Below are 24,631 nucleotides of genomic sequence, written 5' to 3'. Positions count from 1 at the left end.
TCTGCAGAAAAAAATCTTGTGTCACCAAGACAATCGGCCATTGCCACGGTAAAATTTATAGTAAAAAGCTAGACCACCGTCCATGTTGTACTACTGATTTAGATTACAGTTTTTTTTATTTTTCATGATAAAATTTGAGCTTGTATAAACAAATATTTTAGCGACAAAGACGCCAACAATTTTGAGAAGTTGATAAGGTGAAAGCATAGATGGACAGAAGATGTGCTTTTATAAGATTATACAGAAAAATTAAAATAAATTTTGATTAAAAAATGTTGTGTCATTGTGCGAGCAGACACTTTACCATATTACGAAATCATCAGAATTTTTCTGGATAGAGGTACCCGAATGAAGTCCACAGACTGACAGACGGACAAACGGACAGACGGTCATTTTAATACAAATTTTGTGAAAGCGAATCAAATTATTTATTAATTTTTAATTTATTACTTTTTCAACATTTCAAACTACACTTTTTCAAACATAATATCCTTCAAATCATTCAATTTAATAGCTGTTAGTAAGAAGTTTCACTTCAAATATGCGCTGACAATTTTTTATATTTGGAACTGATCATCTGATTTCTTTTATGAATACTTTTGTAACGTGAAAACATTATAAGCAACATGATAAAATAACCAGACTAACCTCTTTCCAATGGAACCCTGAGTAACCGCTCGTCGTACTGCTTCTGTTTCTTGGCCACGATCTCGGTCTCGATCTCTGAATCAGTATGGTTAGAATCAGTTAGGTTATCAGAATCAGAAGCGTCTACCGTACTACTATCACTTAAAGTGCCCTTAAACCTTTCCTGTAGGAATTTATTTAAAGCTTTTTCGTCACCGCCCGCCTCGGAAATGTACTGCTGAGCCGCCAAAATGTTCGACTTCAAAAGGTTCATCTGCTGGTTCATTGAAGCGTTGGGGTCTAACATTGGCACTGGCTTAATTCCTACATGAGAAAAAGGGTATATAAGAAACTAACATAACGTAGTATATAGACCATTTATAATATACAGGATGTCGGTCTTAAATAAGCAAGTATTTTAAGTTGATCTGTACAAGAAACATATTTTCTTCCTTTTTAACCTGGATACAACACTACGGCAACCGTCTCTCGGCTTATTCCACGTCTTGTGTTGCCGTATACACGGCGACAAGAAAGTAATCACTTAACTTGGGAGAAAATACTTCGTAATAATAATTGTAATAATTTATAAGGTTTATTATTCCAGTTTAATTAAAAATAGCTGTAAAAATGTATTAGTGTGTGTCATTGAGAAATATAAAATAAAAGATGTAATTTCTATAGTCAAAAGTAGGTAACACGTTTAGCCGGGATCGATAGTAGCGCACTCTTGAGCCCTAACTGAACTAATGGAAACATGACAGACATTATCGATAAAATAGGTATCTGTATTGCATTGCTTACGTAGCACGAAAAAGGCGGGCAGTTTAAATATGAATTTAAAATTTTATGTATTTTTGAAAATATGACGAAATGACAACTGAGGTGCGGAAGTGGCAACGTCTCGATACACCGTCAAGAAATTTCCGAACAAACCTGTGGCACTAAAGTTTTTTTAAAGTTTCCCGGAAAATGATAAAAAAATCAACATTTTTTTGGCAAAAAACTCACGAGGTCTAAATATACTACAAGTTGAAATACTTGCTTATTTAAGAGACACAGACGTGACAGATATATCCTACAATAATGATAACAAATATTATTACAAAAACTATTGTACTCCAGGTAAAAACATAGGATTTTAAAAAGATACCGCTTCCGTTCCTAATGTATCAATATAAAACAAATACTGGGTGTTTTTCATAAGTGGCTCACCCCTGTAACTTTTTTTATTTCTTCAGATATAAGATTGGGTATGTTAGTATATGACATAAACCAATTGATTCAAGTATTCAATTCGTTTCGGTCACTTCCTGTTTCACCGAAAATGACTACAACTTTTGATTTTTAAATTATACCCTTAGTATTATTTTTAATTCATTATACAGGGTGTAAGTTGGTCATGCTTTCGGGGAATGATGGTGGACGTCGAAATATTATGGGTCGAAAACGCCTCTTACGCACGATACAGCGTGTTAAAGTTTTTGAAAAATTAAAGATATTCTTTAATGGTTCATTAACAGTTGAAGGTATCGTTAAAATTTTTTATTATAGAAGTCTACCTAACAGAGAACAAATGTAAAAAGAAGAGGTTTTAGTTTCAACCAGTGGCGTAGATGTGATCGCATCGGGTAATTTTTTCAAAAAAAAAAATAGTACGCCACTGATAAAAATAAACATTTCAGAGTTTTTTTATTTACTTGGTTTATTTCCAAGAAAAAATGTCTCTTGCTATAAAAATGTCTCTCCTATCTAACACCATTTTGTCACAATTTAAAAATAAATAATTTTTTTAATGGAAACCTTAAATAATATGAGAATTATTATAACTACCTTAAAACTAAGAATTTTATTATTAACAATAAAAAAATTCTAGTGTAAATTTATAATTAAAAAAAAAATATATATTTAAGGATAGGTATTTTAAAACTAAAGGGCTAAAGTGCTTATTTCCAGTGGTTCATTGTTCAACGTCTGCCAGCAGGTTTAGGGCAACAAGCAACAAATTCTCTTAGAAGGGCTAAGTCGTCATCTGCTGTAAACCTAAGCCTCTTTATAGGTTCTTTAATATTGGAAGATGTGGAATCCATATTTTGGGCCATATTTATTTAATTGAAACTAATCCCAGCTACTTAAATATCAAATTACCTAATAAAACTAAAGTAATAATTCAAAACAATTCAAACATAACCTAAAATAAAAGATCTCGCCGCTCGCCGGCCGGCCCCGATTGCATACCCATTTAAGCAATTTTTAAACGTTATTTAGAAATAGCGCTTGGTGTGATTGATCCGCAAATTACGTCAGGCGGTAACGTTACTAGCGGGTGTTGCGTTAAAAATTGACTCGCGCATATCGTAACCATGATAAGGTACGCGTAAATACTGCATGACGCTATTCGGTTTTCCGATATCTCTCTAATAACTGTGCCGATCAGGCGCTGTGCACAATTTTAGAGGTCATAAGTGGGCGTGCTATGTGCGATATATAAGGATATATATATTATAAGGCATATTTAAGATACTCATTAAAAAATGTATTTATTTTTAAACTGTGACAAATTGGTATTAGATAGGAGAAAGTTGCAAGAGACATTTTTGCTTGGAAATAAACCGAGTAAATAAAAAAAACTCTAAAAAATTTATTTTTTATCAGTAGCGTACTATTTTTTTGCAAAAATTACCCGATGCGTATCACATCTACGCCACTGGTTGAAACTAAAACCTCTTCTTTTTACATTTAAAGTGTCTCTGTTAGGTACTCCTATAATAAAATTTTATAACGATACCTTCAACTGTTAAAAAACTATTAAGGAATATCTTTAATTTTTCAAAAACTTTAACACCCTGTATCTTGGTAAGAGGCATTTCCGACCCATAGTGTGCTATATCAAAATTAATATTTCGACGTCCTCTATCAATCCCCGAAAGCATGACCGACTTACAGGAATCACCCTGTATAGAAAGTGACATCCTAAATAGAATGACATATGTCAACTTTTGACAAGTTCGCTTAAACGAAATAGTATTTTAAAATTCAATCTAGAGTGCCACGACAATAAATATAACGACAATTTGACTCGAAATATGAAGTATGTGGTACCAAATTATTTGTAAAAAATGCTTTTTCCAAATATGCTAATGAGCGACTTTCATTGAATTTGAAAAAATTGAGTTATGATTAAAAATACGATTTGGGTACTTCCAACCAGCCAGAAAAATACATGAAAATTATTAGACGATCAAATCTATTTTTAAAGGCTCCTTGATTAAAAATTAGTGGTTTTAACACAGCCATGACCACAGAAGAAGTATGGGGCTAGAGTACTCTAGGTTGAAATTTAAAATACTATTTATATTAAATAAAAATGTCAAAAGTTTACATTTGAAGGGTCCAGGAGAAAAACTTGATAGGCGCCAATTTCTTAATTTTAGGATTTTACAATATTATAGTAGGTCTAACAGATTCCTCCAATTGTATAAACTCTGCAGAGCAATAAGTTGTTAATGCCAATCCAACTCCTGATATACATATATGATTAGTAAAAATATATAATACGTGGCAAAAAACTTATAACCACCAGCCATTCAGGGCCCGTATTCTGTAACTTTGAAAACGCTAAGCGCTTTTAGACGCTCAGCGTATATGACGTTAATTTTCGCTGAGCGCGCACTTAATTAACGATTTCGGTATTCTCGTTTGACGCGCTTAGCGTATTTACTGATTGCGCTGAGCGTTTTGAAAACGGTTGCCTTAAAGGATCGTTTTGCTTGTCGAACTGTCAGTGAAAATCGAAAAAATTGTGATTTTGTGCGTTATCTTGATCTTTAGTGAAAATTACTACTTCTTCTATAAATTCCTAGGAACAGCATGTGGCCCGTCTGGCTGCCGATACCCGTTGCGTTCACTACTGCGCATCGGAAGAAGATGCTCTATTTTTTTTATTAATTTAGTGCTATAAATTCTAGTATTGAATATAAATCGAACGTGTCTCCATAGCGCAGTGCGTATAGTTTCCGACCACAAACCGATGATTTAAGTTCGATTCCGGGTCAAGGCAAAGACTTTTTTATTTTATTTTCGTTTATATTCTGATATAGTAAACGCCACGAATGTTTTGGAGTGATTCATCGGTCGCTACCATGTGAACTAATCTGTTCAAGGTCACATAAAACTTAATTACAGTGCCGTGGTGTTTCAAGTCATATAATAATCAATATATAATCTGTTGTAATTTGTTGTTTTAACTGTCAAAAGCTTGTCAAAACATATATTTGGTTATAAATATAAAATGGAATGCTCCATTGGTCGCACTGCAAGCACACCAATGGACTCACGCACAAAAACGATTCAATCAAAGAAACGCGATATAGTATCGTCTTTGTCAATCACGCTAACATTTCAGAATAAGTAGGAGGAGCGCAGGCAGATGAATAGGCCGGGCCTTTAAAAACCTACGTCTGCGGTAAAAATTTACGTTTTTAATGTAAAAATGATAGCGCGCGTGTCGATTCTAACTTCATCTAGCGATGAATCACTCCCAAACATTCGTGGCGTTTACTGTAGTAAAGTATTAAATAATTCTGGTGATTAAAAAAAAACAAATATTTAATACTTTACTATCAGAATAAAAACGAAAATAAAATAAAAAGTCCTTGCCCTGACCCGGATTCGAATTCTGAACCATCGGTTCGTGGTCGGAAACTCTACGCACTGCGCTATGTTCGATTTATATTCAATACTAGAATTTAAAGGACTAATAAAAATATAGGATCTTCTTTTAATGCGCAGTAGGGAACGCAACGTTTACCGGCAGCCAGACGGGCCGCATGCTGTTCTACAGACATAGTAAAAGATATATCAAAGAGCCAGACGTCTTAAAATATTTGTTTTTCCGACGTTGCTAGCTCTCGTACTATAATTAAATACGTCAGTCAATCCCGATTTATGTCATATATGAACATATCAAATATCATTGTTTTTTTCTGAAAAAAATAAAAATGTTATAAGGGTGAGCCACTTTTGAAAAAACAGCCGGTATATATCTCATTTAACGATTGTCTTTTATACAACGGCTTATAAATGCGCATGCTTTTTTGTTTTGGGCATGTTGACCTATAGTAATAAACCTGTTGACTGACTGACTAAAAAGCTCTACTTATTTTAGTACTTACCTAATGCTCTACTTTGCGCTAACAAAGACGCAACCGTATTCTTCTTGGGTTTGCTGACGCCCCGGCCTAAATTCCTCGGTCTGCCCTCTTTGTGATTCATTATACTGATTCCTCCGGTCCCCGACGGGCCTGATGGCGCCGCCGACGTGGACGAAGTGGAACTACCACCGTCCGAACCCTCGTTCCGACTTGGAGGCCTTGGCGAATCGATCCCGGAGAAGTACTGATTCAGTATGGTATTGGGAGTGCTAGAAGGAGGGGGTGGTGTCGATTCCATTGGAATGACGCGGCGCGGTTTGGGTCCCGGTTTCCGTCGAGCTGGAAAACAGAGAGATAACTGGGTAATCAAATACGTATGCATTATGATCATTAAACTATGTTCATTGTTATCAATCATTAAAAAATTTGATCCTGTTTCATGGATGCCTTTGGTAAGTAAAGAAGATCGGGTCTGATCAGGTGCTTTAGAAACAAATCTTTAGAATAGTGGAAAAAGAATGTGTTTTAAAACTTATGTTATTATTAAATGGGACACCCTGTATATTATTTTGTTATTTTATTTGCCTTTCATGAGCTTTCTAAAGCCGAACTCACACGACTCGTGTACTTGGTAAACATTTGTTACTGGTATACAGGGTCCGGCAATAGTGAGTAGTGCAAGTTATTTATTATAGGAGCTACGACGCCCTTTTTTTATTCCGTATTGAATATTTCGCAACAAAGACAAATAAAAATATAATACACAGGGTGTCCCATTAAAAAAATTCAAGAATAACTGCTCGCAGTAAAAATCTAGTTACGCCAATGAATTCTGCGTGAAAAACTCTATGGGACTCAGTTTACACCTAAGTTATAAGATAACCGAGATACGAAGGGGATAGAAAAGTGCAACATTTTCAATTTCGCCTTGTATTTCAGGAACTAAAAGGGCTAGAACAAATCTGTGTGTAGCATATTTAGTTTCATACAAAATAGCGAAGTGATCTGAAAACCGCATCTTTGTAGCTGTACTCATAAACGAGAAACCCTGCTAAACACACGAAAATGGAACACCTTGTACAGTTGTGGTACAGTATAGTGTCTCACTTCATTTTAAAAGTTTAAGGTTAAAATATATGACTATGGTGCAGCAGGACTTAAGGACTGAAGCAAAGACTGTGCATTCAATAATGACGTTTCGAGAAAGAAACAACTAGTGTAAAGTATTATTATACTTCGCAGCCTTGTCTCAGATTATAAACACCCTGTAGTTGCAGCGCGACTATCCTATCTACGACATTCAAAGAAAAATAACAATTTTTTGCTTCCCTGACTCAGCGCACAGGCCCACATCGAGCCTCGCCGCTGATAGCCTATTCATTTGTATCGTGTCGTATCCTGTCGGAGAGTGCGTTCAAAATGCCTAAACGTAAAAGTGATCAGATTTTGAGGAAAACTTAATAAAAAGCTTAAGGCGTACAACAGTGGTGTAAGTAGATTATACTAATGCTTCCTTTTGTTTTAGAAAAGGCGATTTGATAATCAGCTTATTAATACAAATTTTAAACGCATGTTCTCTGTGTTTAAAATTATTAATTTATTGATGTACCTGCCTTAATATATGATGATTAGAAGTGGCATGCAATAATAAGTATTATTTTCTCCCGAATACCAATCTTGGTTTTTTCGGTATGACCCTGAGATTAACGATGAAATACCTATTTCATGCTTATCTCAAAGAGGCAAAGGTCAGAGGAGCCGTAAATCTTTACGGCAGGAACAAAATAAAAACAACGTAGTGCAATAATAATAAGTATTATTTCCTCCCGAATACCAATCTCGGTTTTTTCGGTATGACCCTGAGATTAACGCTGAAATACCTATTTTATGCTTATCTCAAAAGGGCAAGGGTCAGAGGAGCCGTAAATCTTTACGGCAGGAACAGAATAAAAACATCGTAGTGCAATAATAGTAAGTATTATTTCCTCCCGAATACCAATCTTGGTTTTTCGGTATGACCATGAGATTAACGCTGAAAGATTTCATGCTTATCTCGCAGAGGCAAAGGTCAGAAGAACCGTAAATGTTTACGGCAGGAACAAAATAAAAACATCGCAGTGTTTTATCTGTAATATACGATTTCTTTGTGTTAATCCATAGGCAACCAATCTTGTTTATGCCTACGGATAACGAATATTTAAGAAAAGTAATTTGTGGATATAATTATTTTAACCATTTACTTTTTATTAATTGCTATATAAGTACGCTTATATATTTTAATCACACACCTGTGTGGTTTAAATTATTAGAATATTATATGATTATTGTCCTCCCGAATTTTAATATGGGATTTTTCGGTATAGCCCTGAGAATCAAGCTGAAACATTTCATGCTTGTAGATAAAGGCCAAATGTATTTTATCCAGATGTATTTTATGCATGCTCTCGTAGATAAGGGCCAAAGGAGCCGTAAATATTTACGGCAGGCACAAAAAAAAAAAAAAAAACACGCTTATCGCAGTTTGTAATAAAGAATAAATTAATATATGCAGTTTCTTTAGCTCAGCTCATAGGCGGGCAACATTGTTATTGTCCTACGAGTAAAGGGTTATTTAAATAAAATATTAAAAAGGTTTTTGTGGACAGACCCATTCAGAGCCTTCTTTTTGGGAAGGAACTGTCAAGTCATATTAAATCTGCTTAAGAATTAAAAAAGGTCAGCGCAAAGATAAAAACCAGATCTTATCCAAGCATAAGTTCAGGTTCAAGGGTATCGAAAAAACTATCACACCTCGGATTTTTTAGCCAAGTGGTTCAAATTCAGTCATCGGAAAAAGTCGGAGGGGAGCAGGAGGGACCAGAAGCTGAGAAAGAGTTGGAAGATAATGGATTTCAGGAAGTAGTCTTCAGGAAGTAAATAATATTGGTTATCTAAGTAACTTTTATAGTAATTGACAAAATATTACAAAAAATCCTCTAGTCTTAGAATGGATTAAAGGTTACAGACTTCCTATCAGTAAAACACCTTTACAAGGTGTGGTTTGCGTCGAAATCCCGTTGCTCAATTTTCACATCAAGAATTCAGTAGACTATTGCTGATCTTCTTGATATTGTTGCTATATCTAAGTCTCACCTTGAGACAGATAAATTTATTTAAAGTTTTTTTTTTATAATTAAAAAACATAATGGGTGGTTACAGTTTATATTAAATCTTAAAAAGTTCACCTAGTTAGTAGACCCACCATACTTTGAGTTAGAGGATTATAGAAGTGTTGAAGTTTGTATTCATCAAAATACATTTTTGTTTAAAATTGACTGCTTAATATTCAGTCAAGATTGACGATCAATATAAAAAGTATCTTAAATTTGAATATAATGGACAGCTGTTCTTTAATCTTTTTACCAAGCTATTAGGACCAGTCCTTACGTACTTAAGACATTTAGGTATTGTTTGTGTGGGATACCTGGATGATATTCTATTAATATCGCCAAGTTATGAGTAAGGCATTAAAAAATTCTAATAAAGTTCTACAATTGCTAACGTCATTAGGCTCAGTTATAAAATAAGAGAAAAGTATATTATTTCCCACACAGGAATCTAAGTTTCTGGGTTTTAATTCTAATACTGTTACAATTAAAATGTCGTTACATTTCGAGAAAAAAGAAAAGATGCTCTCTGCTCAAATTCTTAATCGTGTTCTATTCGTGAAATGGCAAATTATATTGGTGTGCTAGTGGCAGCATGTCTTGCAATACAATATGGTTGGGCACATGTAAAACTCTTAGAAAGGGTAAACATTTAAAAAAAAAAAAAAAATAATAATAATAATAGCTCCCGTATATAGCGTTTAACGCCTTGGGAGTAGTAAGGTACAGCTTGCCATGCTAGAGCCGTTCGGTATACAAGGAAGGTGATGTGGCTAGCACTACGCTTCAATACCGCCTATTATTACCTCAAGATTGTGAATTCCAAGTACTCATTTAAGGCTGAGTCCACCTAGATACCCAAATTATTTTCATTTTTAATAAAAATTCCTAACCAAACTATTTTTATTCTTAATAAAAATAGTTGGCTGATGTAATGCCGGGTGTAGGATTTGAAGCCACTACCTTTAGATTGGTAGGCGAGAGCCTGTACCTCTACGCCACCGGGCATCTTTGGAAAATATTTAATGCTATAAATAATTATAATAAAAAGATTGAAGTCCCTTCATCTATTAACAAGGATATTTTGTGGTGGCTTTGTTGATTAATATCAATGAATTAAAAAAAAAAAAAAAAAGTTTAACAAGATTGCACAGGATATTTGGGAATATTGCGGGATTCCAAATATATATGTTTTCGCATTCTATATCAACAGAAATCATAATACAATGGAAGTCCAATCGAAGTCATAATTCAGAAGTCTTCAAATTCAGACTAAATATGAACTAAACTATGAAAAAAAAAAAAAAATTGCTAAACTATGTCATATTTTTAAGCCTCCAGAAATAGATTTATTTACTTCGAAACTTAATACAAAATGTAATTTATATATCTCATGGAAACCAGACCATTCCATTGCAGTTGGTGCCTTTCTTGTATCATTGGCAGATCGTTATTTTTATGCTTTTCTACCTTTCAGTATTATCAACGAAATCATAAAAAGATTATTGAAGATAAAGCAACTGCATACTGGAATTCTAATAGTTCCTAGATGGGCCTAGAGTCACCCTGGTATCTCTTGTTTCAAAGTCTCTTTATTTTGTGTCCAACAAAAACTTATCGTGGTTGCAGGGGGGTTATCAGGACATATTTCTCAAGAGATCCGTTCCTGATATTGGTATAAAAGGCATTCTTGTCTCAATAAATGAAAGTACCCACCGACAGTACGAGTGTGTCTTTAGAATATGATGGAGTTACTGTGGTAATAATCTATTTGACTGTTTTTCATATAGTCTTTATAGTTATTTTTTATATAGTCCTTATAGTTATAAAATTTCTAACAGAGAATGTTATTTCGGGATTTTTTTTAATCTAATATTAATACATAGCACAATGATACTTGCCTTCAAGGAAGAAAATCAGTATGTCATAAAAAATATTTTTAAAAGGAATGTATAATGGTAATCCCCAAAACCTAAATACAATTTTACATGGGATCCACACCCGGTATTAATAAAAATGGCGAAATGGTACCCCTTAAACAATTATATTTTAAGGTGGTAGTATTGTTGGCCTTAATATCCGGGCAAAGGTTACAGATCTTGACAAAAATCAATATTAAACATATTAATAAGACTAAAGATAATTTACAAGTTTTATAATAGAAAATATTAAAATATCGGGGTGAGACAAACCTCAACCAGTTTTAATGTTACCATTTTTTTTAAGAAAAAGCCAGAACTCTGTTTAGCTTCTGTAATTATCGAATATTTAAAAGTAACTATATCGTTACGACCAGATAAAAAATAATAGATCGGTCTCCAGTTAGACGATTGGTTATTGGATTAAGAATATTTTAGGTATCTGTAGAATAGGCACTAGTATTTTCTCTGCCTATTGGTGGAGACATGCATCCACATCTGCGTCTTTTTAAGGGTGGTGCGAATATTGAGTCCATAAGAAAAGCAGCAGGAGGACTTAACGGTATAAAATGTTTTCTTTTACAATAAACCAATATTGTCAAACATTTCCGATCTTACAAACAGTATGTTAAAAAGTTCAGGGATTATTTAAATAATTTTACTAAAAATAGATAATAAGTGTTTTTACTACCTAGATTGTACGTTCATTTGTTATGTTATTATTACAAATGTGTTTATGATTTTACTATCTAGTCATATAGTACGTTCGTTTGTTATATCTTTATTATTATTATTATTGTTCTGTTATATTCTTATTATACTATCATCAATATTTATGTAGATTATTTGATATCATACTATTAGAAAATACAAAGGATGTAAACTCTCCTTTGAATAAAATAAATATATCTTATTTTCAACATAGGGATTCTCAGTCTAGATTGCCATATTCTTTAAATATCTACAGGGTGTTTATAATCTGAGACGAGGCTGCGAAGTATAATTATGAGATCAATCGACTTACCTGTAAGGAAGAGTGATCCTAATTATACGAGCAGCCTCGTCGAAAGATTATAAACTTCCCAGCCCTTATTGACATCACATGTTGAATTGATCCCTACCCTTGGCAATCTAGACCTTTCTTACAATGAATAGGCTATCAGCGGCGAGGCTCGATGTGGGCCTGTGCGCTGAGTCAGGGAAGCAAAAAATTGTTATTTTTCTTTGAATGTCGTAGATAGGATAGTCGCGCTGCAACTACAGGGTGTTTATAATCTTTCGACGAGGCTGCTCGTATAATTAGGATCACTCTTCCTTACAGGTAAGTCGATTGATCTCATAATTATTATTCAATAAAAATGCAGTAGTACAACAAACTATTTGAGGTATGTCAATCAACGCAAAAAGTTTCTGCTAGATTTAATTAATAAAAATAAATGTAATAATGTAATTTCTAATTCTATAATATAAATACATTTTTAATTTATAATAGACTTTTTATATTATACTTACAAAAATACAAGAACGGTATGAAAGAGATATAATGAAAAGTAAATGGCTTTTTAAATTGCAAAGAAGACTTCAAATATTTCAATAAATTTGGACTCTCTACTACTTTCAAATTTTATTCGGGGTCTTTCGAAGTGATCTAATAGAGTTAATTAAATGGAAAGTAGCCATTCACTATTATTTGATAACAATAAAGACTAACCCCTTTCTTCCAATAAATTTGAGATTAAATTCTTTTATAATAATAATCTTTTAATTACTTAAAACTGATTTATGCCATTTTGAAAGAGAAGTCTTGGGCTGATATTTAAATATCTAAGAGCAAATCGCTATGGCGATCTTGTAAGTTGGAGAGAGCAAAATGCCAAGTGTTTATTACATAACCACTTAATCCGACGCTAATTACTCTTCTTTCTTTATTCAGTACATCTTATTGTACTGAGCGTATTGACGGTATATAGTCTTCATACACACAAAAATCGGCACCCAAACCCAGAAATGCCGATCCGGTATATAAGAACTTCTTATAACATGATAACCCTTTAACCCCTCAATTAACCCCTTAGGATAATCGTTATGTACTGTAAATATAGGATTAAAAAAATATTTATTCTTAAAAAATGACTCTGTGTACTAAAACTTTATCAAACATATTATGTAAAATGTATGATCAAGTAAAACTATGAAGCATTTTTGTATGATCTAAAATCCAATTACGTGTACTTACAGATTCGGTCCGATCCTATATTAGCACTCATATTGCTTAAAGAATTTAGAGATGAAGTACTACCACTGGTTGTGTAGTTTGGTTTGAGAGAAAGATTTAATGGGGCCTCTCCAGAACCATCACTAGAGTTGAATGATGAAATACCTGATGGACTTCCATTGGTGGCGGGAAGTTTGATGACTTCAACTCTATCTGACATGGATGTACCTCCTGGCGTATCATCATCCTATATAGAAATATTTCAGTTTGTGACAAGAATTTAGGTAACATAACAAAAGAACAATAAAATCGAATGCAGAGAATCAAGCTTACCGATAGTCTTGCCCGTTTTAATGTTCTCTCAATAGATAACCCTGTGCTGGAGTGAGAAGGAAGAACACTGACGGAAGGCGGATCTAGGGAAATTGTCTTCTTCCTGCCGCGATTGGTGGTTCCCGGAATCTTGGGTCCCACGATGGAAGAGGTGTACTTGATAATTTCGGTGTCAGGTGGCAACCTAACACCACCCAAAATTGAATTAGGATCACTGTAAAACATGCACAGGATCAATTACACACACCTACTTGTCTAAAATATCTATTAAGAATAATATACGATAACACTCATATACATATATTAGGTATTCATTATTACAGGTCGTCAAATAATAAAATGATATGGCAATTTATCAATGCAACCATTTTCCCTCGATGCGCAATAAATAATCAGGCATTGAGAGAAATGTAGCTTGTATAATATGCTTTTTTTTTGATTGATGCATATGCACTTGAACGTTGATTGAAGGAAATTTTTCCTTCAATTAATATTTTATAATATTTTCAAAATTTAAAATATTATCAAATTTTAAATTTTTACCGACTACATGTCATCTTGAAATTGTCACAAAAATTAATATTTAAGTCAGTCTTTCTAACTATTTATGACTTGATTAGTATAAAGATGTACTGGTAGTTGACAACACAGCCGTTGTGCCGTGGGGAAAGTCTAGGGTTGCCAACTGTCCTCTATTCCAGAGCTTTTTTGAATCGTACTGTTCTTTCACTAATTTCATTCTCATTTTGAAAAATCCTCTTTTTACACACTCAAAATTTTTAACCTTAAAATTTACGCCTTTTAAGCTCATATAAAAATAATCGTCTATCGCCACATTGCCTAATAAAATTGTTAATACGGAAACAATGTGTCTTTCGTTACTCCCACTCGTTCGTACAGAAAATAAATATTTAAGTACAAGAAATATTTGTGGATGCGATAAACATGTTTGGCTTTTTTGTATTTAATTAATGTTAGTTTATGTTGACATAAAAAAAATTGTAGGAGATCTTTGGTAAAAAAGACCATTATCCGCATAAAGTTTACATAACATTTTGGGTCAATTCTTGACAACATTTGGGCGAGGTTTTAAAAAATGTTGCGCCTGTGGAGGCTTTTACCCTCTCGTACTCTATATTTTATTGTGAAAGCTTGAGCGTGTTCAGCGGAGGGTCACTAAGATTCCTTTGGAGATCAGGAATTTGCCATACGAGGATCGACTGCAAAGGCTTGGTCTAACAACTCTTCGTGAACGGAGAATTCGTGGCGATCTCATCGAGACATTCAAGATTACAAGTGGCTACTATGGATGCGTTATGAACATCTTCCATATCAGTGAAACGCACAACCTTAGAGGACATAACAAAAAATTGGATAAAGAACGCTGTAATAAGCTCTTAAGGCGGAACTTTATTACAAATAGAGTAGTGTATAGCTGGAACAGGCTCCAGTATGATACAGTGAATGCTACAAGTGTCAATATATTTAAGAATAGACTTGATGTGGAAATGAAGAGCTGGAACAACCTTTTTATTCACTACATGTGATCGTACACTGTGATGTTAATTTTGATTTGTAATTTGTTTTTTAATTGAATGTACGCAGTGCAATATTCATTTATTTATTTTTTCAACTGTGATAGATAAATGTGATTATGTGATTCAATAGTCTCATCGGGTTTTACCCGCTTACTGTTGATTTTTGTAATAATAATAATAAAGTTGGCAATCCTAGGAAAATGGCCAAATATTATCCTATATTTGACGAATTATAATTGTGCGAAATCAGATTGGCGACTTAGGCTGTGGTTATGTTGGAGCTGTGATAAATGATAAGAGCAAAGATACTAGCGAATCGACGAATAAAATGCATATATTTGTACACAGCTGCTTATGTTAAATCGGTGAGTAGAGCGGCGTTTTCCTATACCAATAGGGTGAATATGCCAGTAGTCGGACATACACCAGCGGTTGGACAAAACGTATTTATTGGGAAATAAGTGAAAATATGGCTTAGTATTGCTTCAAATAATTAAAAATCCAATTCTGCTAATTCTTCCGCTTTGTTCTATAACATTTTCTTTGCCTGTTAAAGATGGAGGTGAGATAGTTTGTAAAGGAAGTTAAATTCCGGTGTTCGATAAACTCGTTTTAACTAAAACAAAAAATAACTCTTTTGTTTTAGTCTTTTTCTTGGAAATTGATATGTAATATCTACTGTCTTTTTCATTTGAAATATAATGAAACATGAGTTTTTGGTAGTGTTTAGTGGTCGGACAAAAAAACTCAACACAAACGGAGATCAAAGGAGATAAAAGTTGTCCGACCACCGGTGAATACCATATTTAATATATTTGAGAGGTCCAGTAGCCCCTTTTCGTGTGATTTTTTATGAGATACTGGTTATTTTCAAGCATGAAGTCAAGTAAAAGTTAGTTTTCATCAATAAAATAAAGATGTATTAGAAAAAACAGTCCAAACTGTCCGAGAAGAGGGAAAATCGCGTAAAACATGCAGTCAGTAAAGGGTTCCAAGTCAAGAGTACAGGACCGTATTGAAGACAAATAAGTGACGTTTGCAAACGAATAGAACCAGAACATGTTTTAACCAGGGATATTGAAAAAAAATGTTACCTGGATTGAAAACTTAGCCGTTTGTGGATTCCCAATAAAAAAGCAGGTGTTACTTAATACAGTGGAAAAAACTGTATCTAGAAGAAGAAAAATTGAAAACGCTGTTTACTGGAAGCATGGTTTTACGAACCGCGTTGTTATCGTTTAAAGATGTTTTTTCATATAGATAACATACAACAAAAAATGGTATATAATGTTCAGGATTAAATTTGCTTTAAAATTATACATATATGAAATATGGAACTGTGCAGAATCAGCCAATCACAAAGCGTCCGAATTATGTTATATCTACCCGGCCGGACACTGGCAAGCACTGTCCAACTACTGACAAAACAGCACTTTTATCATTTAAAAAAATAATTAAAATCATTGGCAGGTTTGTGAAAAAAACTGTTATATTTAACGTGATGCCCAATAACCACACTATCTATTTCATTTCCATGCCACCAATAAAGAAAATTTAATCAACAATTTAAACTCGCTTTTTCTAAACTTTCCGACCACTGGCATATTCACCCTACATGCAATTTACTTCGTTATGTCACTTGTTTTACTAGTAAAAAGTCAATTTTAAGTTAACGTCTCCTTTTTTGACTGCTAGGGCTAATCTGGACTGGCCTACTTTGTTTACGCGGACCGACTTGGCGAGTGTCCAATCTACTCTTACTCAATATTTTATCTTTATACTTTTACTAGTATCTTTATCTTTACATTTATTGTTTATCGCAGCGCCAACAAAAATACGGCCTAATGATGACTATATTTTAGTCACACAGATGAGTTATTTAAACCATTATAATGTACAAGAAATGTAAAGTAAGTAAAACAATAAGATGATGGACATTTGATGTTTTTTTAAATGATAAAAGTTAAATTACAAATTTTGGTGCGATTTTATTACGTATACCAGCGCGTGTGATGTGAGTGGTTGATTTTTGTCCAGTAAATAGCTTACAGTTTTTACCTGGTCATGTTTAATGAATTAATTACATTTTCAATTTCTTAAATTTAGGACGCGTTTTGTCGACCCTGAATACATCACAACAATCACTAAATAATTAAAAAAATAATTCTTTTAAATATGTCTGTATATAAAACAGTTATTCAACAAAAATACATCTTTGTTCCTATTACTATTTGTTTTTTTTTATCTAATAAAATACTACTACAAAACTATTTTTCTCTTACTAAAAATTTTCTGATCGGAATTGGTCAAAATTCCGCCAAAGATAACAATAATCTAAAGATGTGGATAATATTCATCTCTCAGACATTTTTGTTTCTATATTTTCTTAACTTTATGAAAAAATATCTGCAAATTGATGTAATATTTAGTAGCATTTTAATGCACATACCTAACTAATATAAAAATATTTACTCTGGTAAAATAAAAGTAAAATTAACATTAATAACCATAAAATAAAACTATCTAAGCACTAACGCAAAAATCAACTAAAAACACAGATCATTCAAAAAATAAACAAAGGGTAGGTATAATTTTACCAAATAAAGTTATCTAAAGAAAAAACAAAGAGAAAAATGAACTATATAAGTGACTACCACTTACTGAATATTAAATATACACGTTCATTAATAATTTATATTACACAAGGTGGTCCGAATTGTATTCCGGAAACTTCGGCAGCATATTCTGCAGATAAAAATAAGTAAAAAAGTTTGTGTAAATGTATGTCCTAAAATGTTTAGTTTCGGAGATACAGGGTGTAGAAGTTTCATTTTTATTCCGATTTTTTCCAAATAATTTCTGAAATAACGTCAATATTTGGATGAAAATTGGTAACTGGGAGTTTTTTGACATGAGAAATTTGATTTTGATGTCAATATGACTCCTATTTATAGGGGGCGCCACCTACATGTGTTTTAACTGGTTCGAAGAGTTATAACTTTTTATCCGTACCTGTATAAAACTACTGAGTTAAAAAATGCGCATTTCCGTAATTTCTTACGTAAAAAATATCTCTTGGAAAAAATCGCTACGAGCAACCGTTCTCCAGATATTTAGAATGAAAATAGTCAATACATGTCATTATTGACAAAAAAATAAACACGTTGAGTAGATAGTTATTTGACTGAAATAATAAATTTGGGATTTTTTTTAAATTAATAATAAATTTTTCTGCGAAAAAATGATGATAAAACAGTTTCTGTTGAACTTTTGACACAAAAACATTCCAAATTTATGATTTCAGTTTGATAACTATTTAGTCAACATGTTTAATTCATGTCAATGATGACAGGTATTGATAATTTTGATTCCAAATATCTCGAGAACCATTACTCGGTAGCGATTTTTACCAAGAGACCTTTTTTACGTAAAAAATGTCGCAAATGTATATTTTCTACTCAGTAATTTTATACAGGTACGGACGAAAAGTTATTAGTCTTCAAACCAGTTAAAAAATATGTAGGTGGCGCCCTCTACAAGCAGGAGTCATATTGAGATCAAAATCAAATTTATCATGTCAAAAAACTCCCAGACACCAATTTTCATCCACATATTGACGTTACTTCAGAAATTATTTGAAAAAAATCGAAATAAAAATGGAACTTCTACACCCTGTATCTCCGAAAATAAGCATTTAAGGACATACATTTATACGAAGTTTTTTACTTATTTTTATCTGCAGATTATGCTGCCGAAGTTTCCGGAATACAGTTCGGACCACCCTGTATAAATTTACACTACACATTCTAAAAAAATACACACTGTAAAGAATGTACACCAAATTTTGCCTTACCTGCTTCCTTCCAATGCAGCACTACTTAGAAGAAAACGTTTTATTAGTCTAGATTTAAGCTTCTTTGGCATAATAAATATAACAAATATTTATGTTATAAAAAAACATTGAAAACATAATAAAGACATGATATAAATGAAACTTTTATTTACAACCAATTGACATATCATTGTTAAGATTTTGCGTTAGTGTAGCATCGTTTGGATGTATTGCATATTTTGATTCATATTGATAAGATAAAGAAATCTAATCAACAGGTCGCGGTATATTATTTTGACAAATGTAAAATTATATTACATATAATACGCAACTATTTACCTATAGCAGTATCTTGCGTTTTAATAAACGCATCATAAATTTAAAAGTATAAATACGTAAGTTACGCAGATTAATAAAATGGTAAGTTATTTAACTGATAATTTTACACCCATCTATTTGCCGACTATGAATATTAGCATTTTAACGCTTAAAAATATTATACAACGTGTTTCAAAAAACATGTGCCATCTCTCGTGGAGAGATTCCTCACGTAAAAAATATGTTTATTTTTTCATATCAACACAGGTCCAATTCTGCTTTGTTTCATAGCTACAAGTCTTAATTGTCTTTCGATTTATTATAATTTTCTTCCAAGTACTTTTAGTACCTGTACTATAAATGCGACATATTTTAAAGCTAATAAAGTGTCGACATATTCATCAGGGACGGGCATATCGGTTATCACTAAAATAGTTTTCAAAAAAAAATACATGTGCGCCACTGACTTTTGTCTTTTAATATCAAAATTGTATAGGCCGTTTAATGTCAATTAAAAGTTATATGTTGATATTTTGTCGAATTCGGCCTCCTTGATGAGATAAACGCAATTTTATTAATTACAATTAATCAAATTAAAATAAAAAAATAATAATAAATCATATATTTTGCCTAGTTTATTATTAAATAATATTACTATTAGTTATTATTACTATATTAGTCCAACCTACAGCAATTTCAAATAAAAAAATAATGGTGTTTAAGATAATTACAAAAAAACTAATTTTAAAAGTTTTAATATCCTGTAACTCTAAAACTGTGCATTTCCATACTCATGTTTATAGGAACTTTTTTCATATTTTTTGATGAAGTTAATGATATTAAAATTTTTTAAAGGTTGCTATTAGACTTGGATCAAGGCAAATTAATAAAATTGCGTTTATCTCATTCAATCGACAAAATATCAAGAGACAACTTTTAATTAGCATTAAACTTCTTACACTATTTCGCTAACAAGAGAAAAAAGGTCAGCGGCTTACATGCTTTTTTTTAGAAAAATATTCCAGTGGTAACCTATATGCACGATCCTGGTGAATATGTAGACACTTTTTTAGTTTTAAAATACTAACTTTTACCTTCAAAATTTTATTCGAAATGCTAAAAGTACTTGGAAGAAAATTATAATAAATCGAAAAAATATTAAGATTTAAACACCCTGTAGCTACGAAACAAAGCAGAATCGGACCTATCTTGATATGAAAAATAAATCTTAATTTTATGTGAGGAATCTCCCCACGAGAGATGGCACATGTTTTTTGAAACACCCTGTATAACAATTTTCACAAAACCCTTTATAAATCCAAACTGCTAAAACTAATAATTGTAAATATTAATGCTAAAACTCCTAAAGAAGATTGTGTCCTTTTTCTTTTGATTTTGCGTTTCCCTAAAAAGTTATTAGCCTATATATTAAGTAAACCTAAGACCGCTGACGGTATTAAGGAAAAGACCGAGGGCAAGCTAGCAAGCTTATCATTTTCCTTGGGCAAATACTCAACCGCACTTCAGGCAGAAATCTTCGCCATTCTACAATGTGCTAGAGAAAACAACAGAAGAGCTTACTCCGGTAAGCTCATCAATATTTGCTCAGAGAATCAGGTTCGTGAGGTGTTGATGAAGACTTGAAGAATAAAATAGCAAAGAGTACAATAATTACTAAATACTTAAGTTAAGACATAGTGACAGAAAATTCATTCATCAGGTCACTGATAAGCTATTTTCCCCATTTGACGAGTCTTGCTTAAGCTTCTGGCTGCTGGAAAACATACAATAGCAATGCCAATAATTGCACAGCTGCTATTAACTAAGCCATCATCATAATATATACAACTACGAGGATTACCTACTTTATGACTCAAGCTGATGTGTTCAAGCTCCACGTTGAAAGTGAAACAACTATTCCACCGAGAAATTCAATATTTACTACAAGAGCCTAAAAGCATTCAAAATTTAAAGCTGATAAGTAAAAATCTGTGTTGACCATACAAATCAAGTGCACAAAAAGACGGCTCACAAATTCTGTTCAAAAATGAAATGTATACTTTGGGTTCATAAAAATCATAAAATAAAAGATTGCTCTTACTACTGATGAAATTATTAGAGAATCATGGTTAACGAACTCTGCAAAGGACTTTACTGCTGATCTGCAAAAGAAGACCACACCGAATGACAAAAGAAGACCTCATCAATCATTTTGGATTCAGGTACCACAGCTCCAAGACCTATGTAACATCTCAAGAAGAGGCAGAAACCTTACATCTAATCACGCTTCAGGAAATTACATGAGTCCGGGGAAACATCTTATACTCTCCTGGTATCCCATACAACTTCCAGTCAGGATTTCCAAGACAGGACGCTGGTATGGCGGTAATTTTTTTAAGCAACTAGGATGAGTATTAAAAAAATGTAAGATATCCTTAATAAAAGGTAAGATTCAAAATAATTTAATACAAGTAAAATTAAGAATCATAAAAACTTTAGAAAAAAAATACATTATTTCAAAAGCATTATTAGATGATTATTAACATTAGCATGTATGATTATGGCGTATATCGATAGATAGATAGATAATAGTTTATTCATTCCAGTAAAAAAAAATAGAAATAATGTTGATATGAACGTGGAACCCGTCTAAACAAAGCAAACAAAAATATATACTATTGGATGGATAGAAAAAAATCTATACGCATTCTAGCGTCAAACTTAATAAAAAAAGCTTCACTTGCTTTTAAACTACATTTGTGTGTTTTAGTTAAAACCCAGTTCTTATCAGTGGCGGCTTAACCATAAGGTCCAATGCCCCCCAAAAAAGTCAGAAGAAAATTAGGAAAAACCTATTTAAATTATACTTTTTGTAAATAACTTTTTTTCATCCTGAGATATTCTAACTATTCCCAAAAACCATCAATTTGTCCAATTTTCGCTTCAAAACGTTTCATTTTACCCATTTTCTCTACTGCCGGTCAAAATTTCATTTTCCTTCGTTCCCGCTATGTTTTGCAAGTATTAAACTACGTATAGAAAATATAACGGGTTAAGGTGCGATAGATATAGTTTATATTGGCCATTGACCGCGTCATTCATAAAAGGACTTTAGACAAATTTCGCCCTTTAGGCAGTTTGGGTGTTTATAAAAACTCAAATTATAAAACAACTTAGTATTTTGTATCGTTTATCGCATATAATGTTTGGTTTAGTTAATATAAGGCAATATTTAAATTTTTAATATTGAAAGAAATCCCATCTAGTTTGAGGTGTAGCGCGAAATTTGTATAGGTACCTAATAATTTATAATTTTCTGGTTATGGATAAATGATGAACTGTGATTGATATTTTAAAATAGACAACATGCTTAAACAATTGCTTAAATTTCGAAAAACGTTTAGAGAAAGAACGCCGCATTCGCTTAAAATATAAAAAAAATGTGAAATAAAACTTTTAAATATATGTGTATTTTAAATCCTACCGTGGACAATGTGTGTAAAGAACATTGACTGGATTTTTTGTGAAATGGCACTAGACCACCTGTTTAAAAATGTAAGGGTAGGTTTCATTTTAACAGAATTTATATTTATTTTCATACAAGTACCTTGTAAGAAACCAATCAAATTTGGGCGCGTCCTAAAAAAAATCGACGGAATATTTTTAGATATTGACCTCGCTACAATAATGACCACGAGCCGCCACGGGTTCTTATAAATTGTGATTTAAAGAAGCAAAATATGAAGTAAACAATAGATTACCTTAAAATACTAGACGGCAATCCGGAACTACTGCTATTGACGACTGAATTGTGACTACTATTACTATTTAAAATCGACATGGCGCCTTTGTCCTGGTTACTGGCCAAACTCATGGGGTTCGAGTATATACTGGGCGAGTCCGCTGGCGGTTTCACACAGGAAGTTGTGGTGACGGACGAGATGGTGCTGGAGGAAGTTATGGGTGCGGGAGGAGTGGACACCGAAGCACTACTAGTCTTCTGCTTCACATCTAACTTAGTTAAGTAACTTAAATCACTACTATGTTTCCGGCTTTTACTATCACTAACACTGGAGTTCGTGCCGGGCAATTTAACGCTAGGCTGTATCGTCAGTCCTGATGGCGATGAGTATTTTAAACTGTTGTTCGATGACGTTTTGCTGAAACAAACAACAATAATTATATTAATTACATATACAACAGTTTTAAAAGTTCTGATATCCTTCCCCAACCACTCTATTTTTGACAATAGATAAAAATGGTCTAGAGTAAAAAAGTGCGTAATTGATTGAAGAATCCAATGCTTATATTTTCAACATGTCTTAATTAAAAAAAATTATGAGAAAATTGGTATTTTCGATTTTGTGTTGCTGTACCGCCACCTAGCGGCCAATGTTCGAACTTAAAAAAATTTTGGTACCGCACACTTGGTATTTCGAGTGCAATTGTCGGGATGAACCACATGTTACAATTTCAAATAAACCATATGCGAAAATGGCAAAAGTTGTCATATGATATGTCATTTTATTCAGAGTGTCATTTTCTATGGAATAAAGTAAAAAAATACCGAGAGTGTCATTTAAAAATCAAAAGTTGTAGTCAGTGGCAGATCCACGGGGGTGGCTTCGGAGGCTCAAGCCCCCCCCCCCTTCCCGAATCCTGGATTCTTCCCTGGTTATAGTCATATTCGGTGAAACAGGAAGTGACCGAAAACAATTGAATACGTCAATCAATCATAATTTATGTTACATACTAACATCCAAATCTCATTTTTTCCCTGAAAAAAATAAAAAAGTTATAGGGATCAGCCACTTTTGAGACACACCGGGTATATCAAACAATAATTAAAGTACTTCAGTATTGACAGTATATTTGATCTTTTATTTCTTTGAGCCTTTCTTGAAAAATGCATATATGAAGAGCTTTAATAAAAAATAATTTAAATATTTATTAGATAAAAATCCTGCTTGTTGTAAATGTGCACTAGCAAGAGCAGGAAATTAAATCACTTTAGAGTAAATTATAAATGAAAAAAAAAACAACAAACTTTTAATGGCATACATTTAAAATGCGTCAGTTCTCATTTATTCTTAATTAAGCAACCTGAGCAACTTCATATTCTGTTAGTGATATTACAGCCATAAAAAATTAGTAGTTTTCATAAAAGGTTCAACATAGAGATAGCTGGGTAAACTACTATAATAAGTAATTGGATGGTATATAAAATATGATTTTAGAGTACCTACTCTTAATTTAAAAACTATATACAGGGTGGTCCGAACTGTATAACGGAAACTTCGGCAGCACATCTTCTGCAGATAAAAATAACTAAAAAAGTTCGTATAAATGTATGTCCTAAAATGCTTAGTTTCGGAGATACAGGGTGTAGAATTTTCATTCTTATTTCGATTTTTTCCAAATAATTCCTGAAGTGAAGTCAATATTTGGATGAAAATGTCGGGTGGATGAAATGGTGTCTAGAAGTTTTTTGACATGAGAAATTTGATTTTAATGTCAATATGATTCCTACTTGTAGAGGGCGCCACTTAT

The 24,631-nt window shown here is 32.8% G+C and overlaps 1 protein-coding gene across 8 annotated transcripts in view; it reads right to left on the bottom strand.

The window, feature by feature from the left end:
• Window positions 1-24,631, bottom strand: part of LOC115889103 (bromodomain adjacent to zinc finger domain protein 2B-like) — a 160,087-nt gene that overhangs the window by 27,455 nt on the left and 108,001 nt on the right. For 4 of the 8 annotated variants that reach the window (XM_030909020.1, XM_030909021.1, XM_030909028.1 and 1 more), the window contains 6 exons: window positions 22,843-23,241; window positions 18,785-18,805; window positions 13,394-13,607; window positions 13,082-13,307; window positions 5,802-6,119; window positions 649-951 (listed from right to left, as the gene is read on the bottom strand). In XM_030909020.1, coding sequence (XP_030764880.1) covers window positions 649-951; window positions 5,802-6,119; window positions 13,082-13,307; window positions 13,394-13,607; window positions 18,785-18,805; window positions 22,843-23,241 — 1,481 coding nt within the window. The remainder of the gene's footprint in view (window positions 1-648; window positions 952-5,801; window positions 6,120-13,081; window positions 13,308-13,393; window positions 13,608-18,784; window positions 18,806-22,842; window positions 23,242-24,631) is intronic. The other 4 variants (XM_030909027.1, XM_030909024.1, XM_030909022.1 and 1 more) reach the window with 4 other exon arrangements.

The sequence above is a fragment of the Sitophilus oryzae genome, unplaced genomic scaffold (assembly GCF_002938485.1).
Source record: "Sitophilus oryzae breed Bouriz unplaced genomic scaffold, Soryzae_2.0 scaffold_810_pilon_pilon, whole genome shotgun sequence".
Classification (NCBI taxonomy): Eukaryota; Metazoa; Arthropoda; class Insecta; order Coleoptera; family Curculionidae; genus Sitophilus; species Sitophilus oryzae.
The sequence above is the reverse complement of the archived record's forward strand: the minus strand, read 5'-3'. Positions and strand labels throughout refer to the sequence as shown.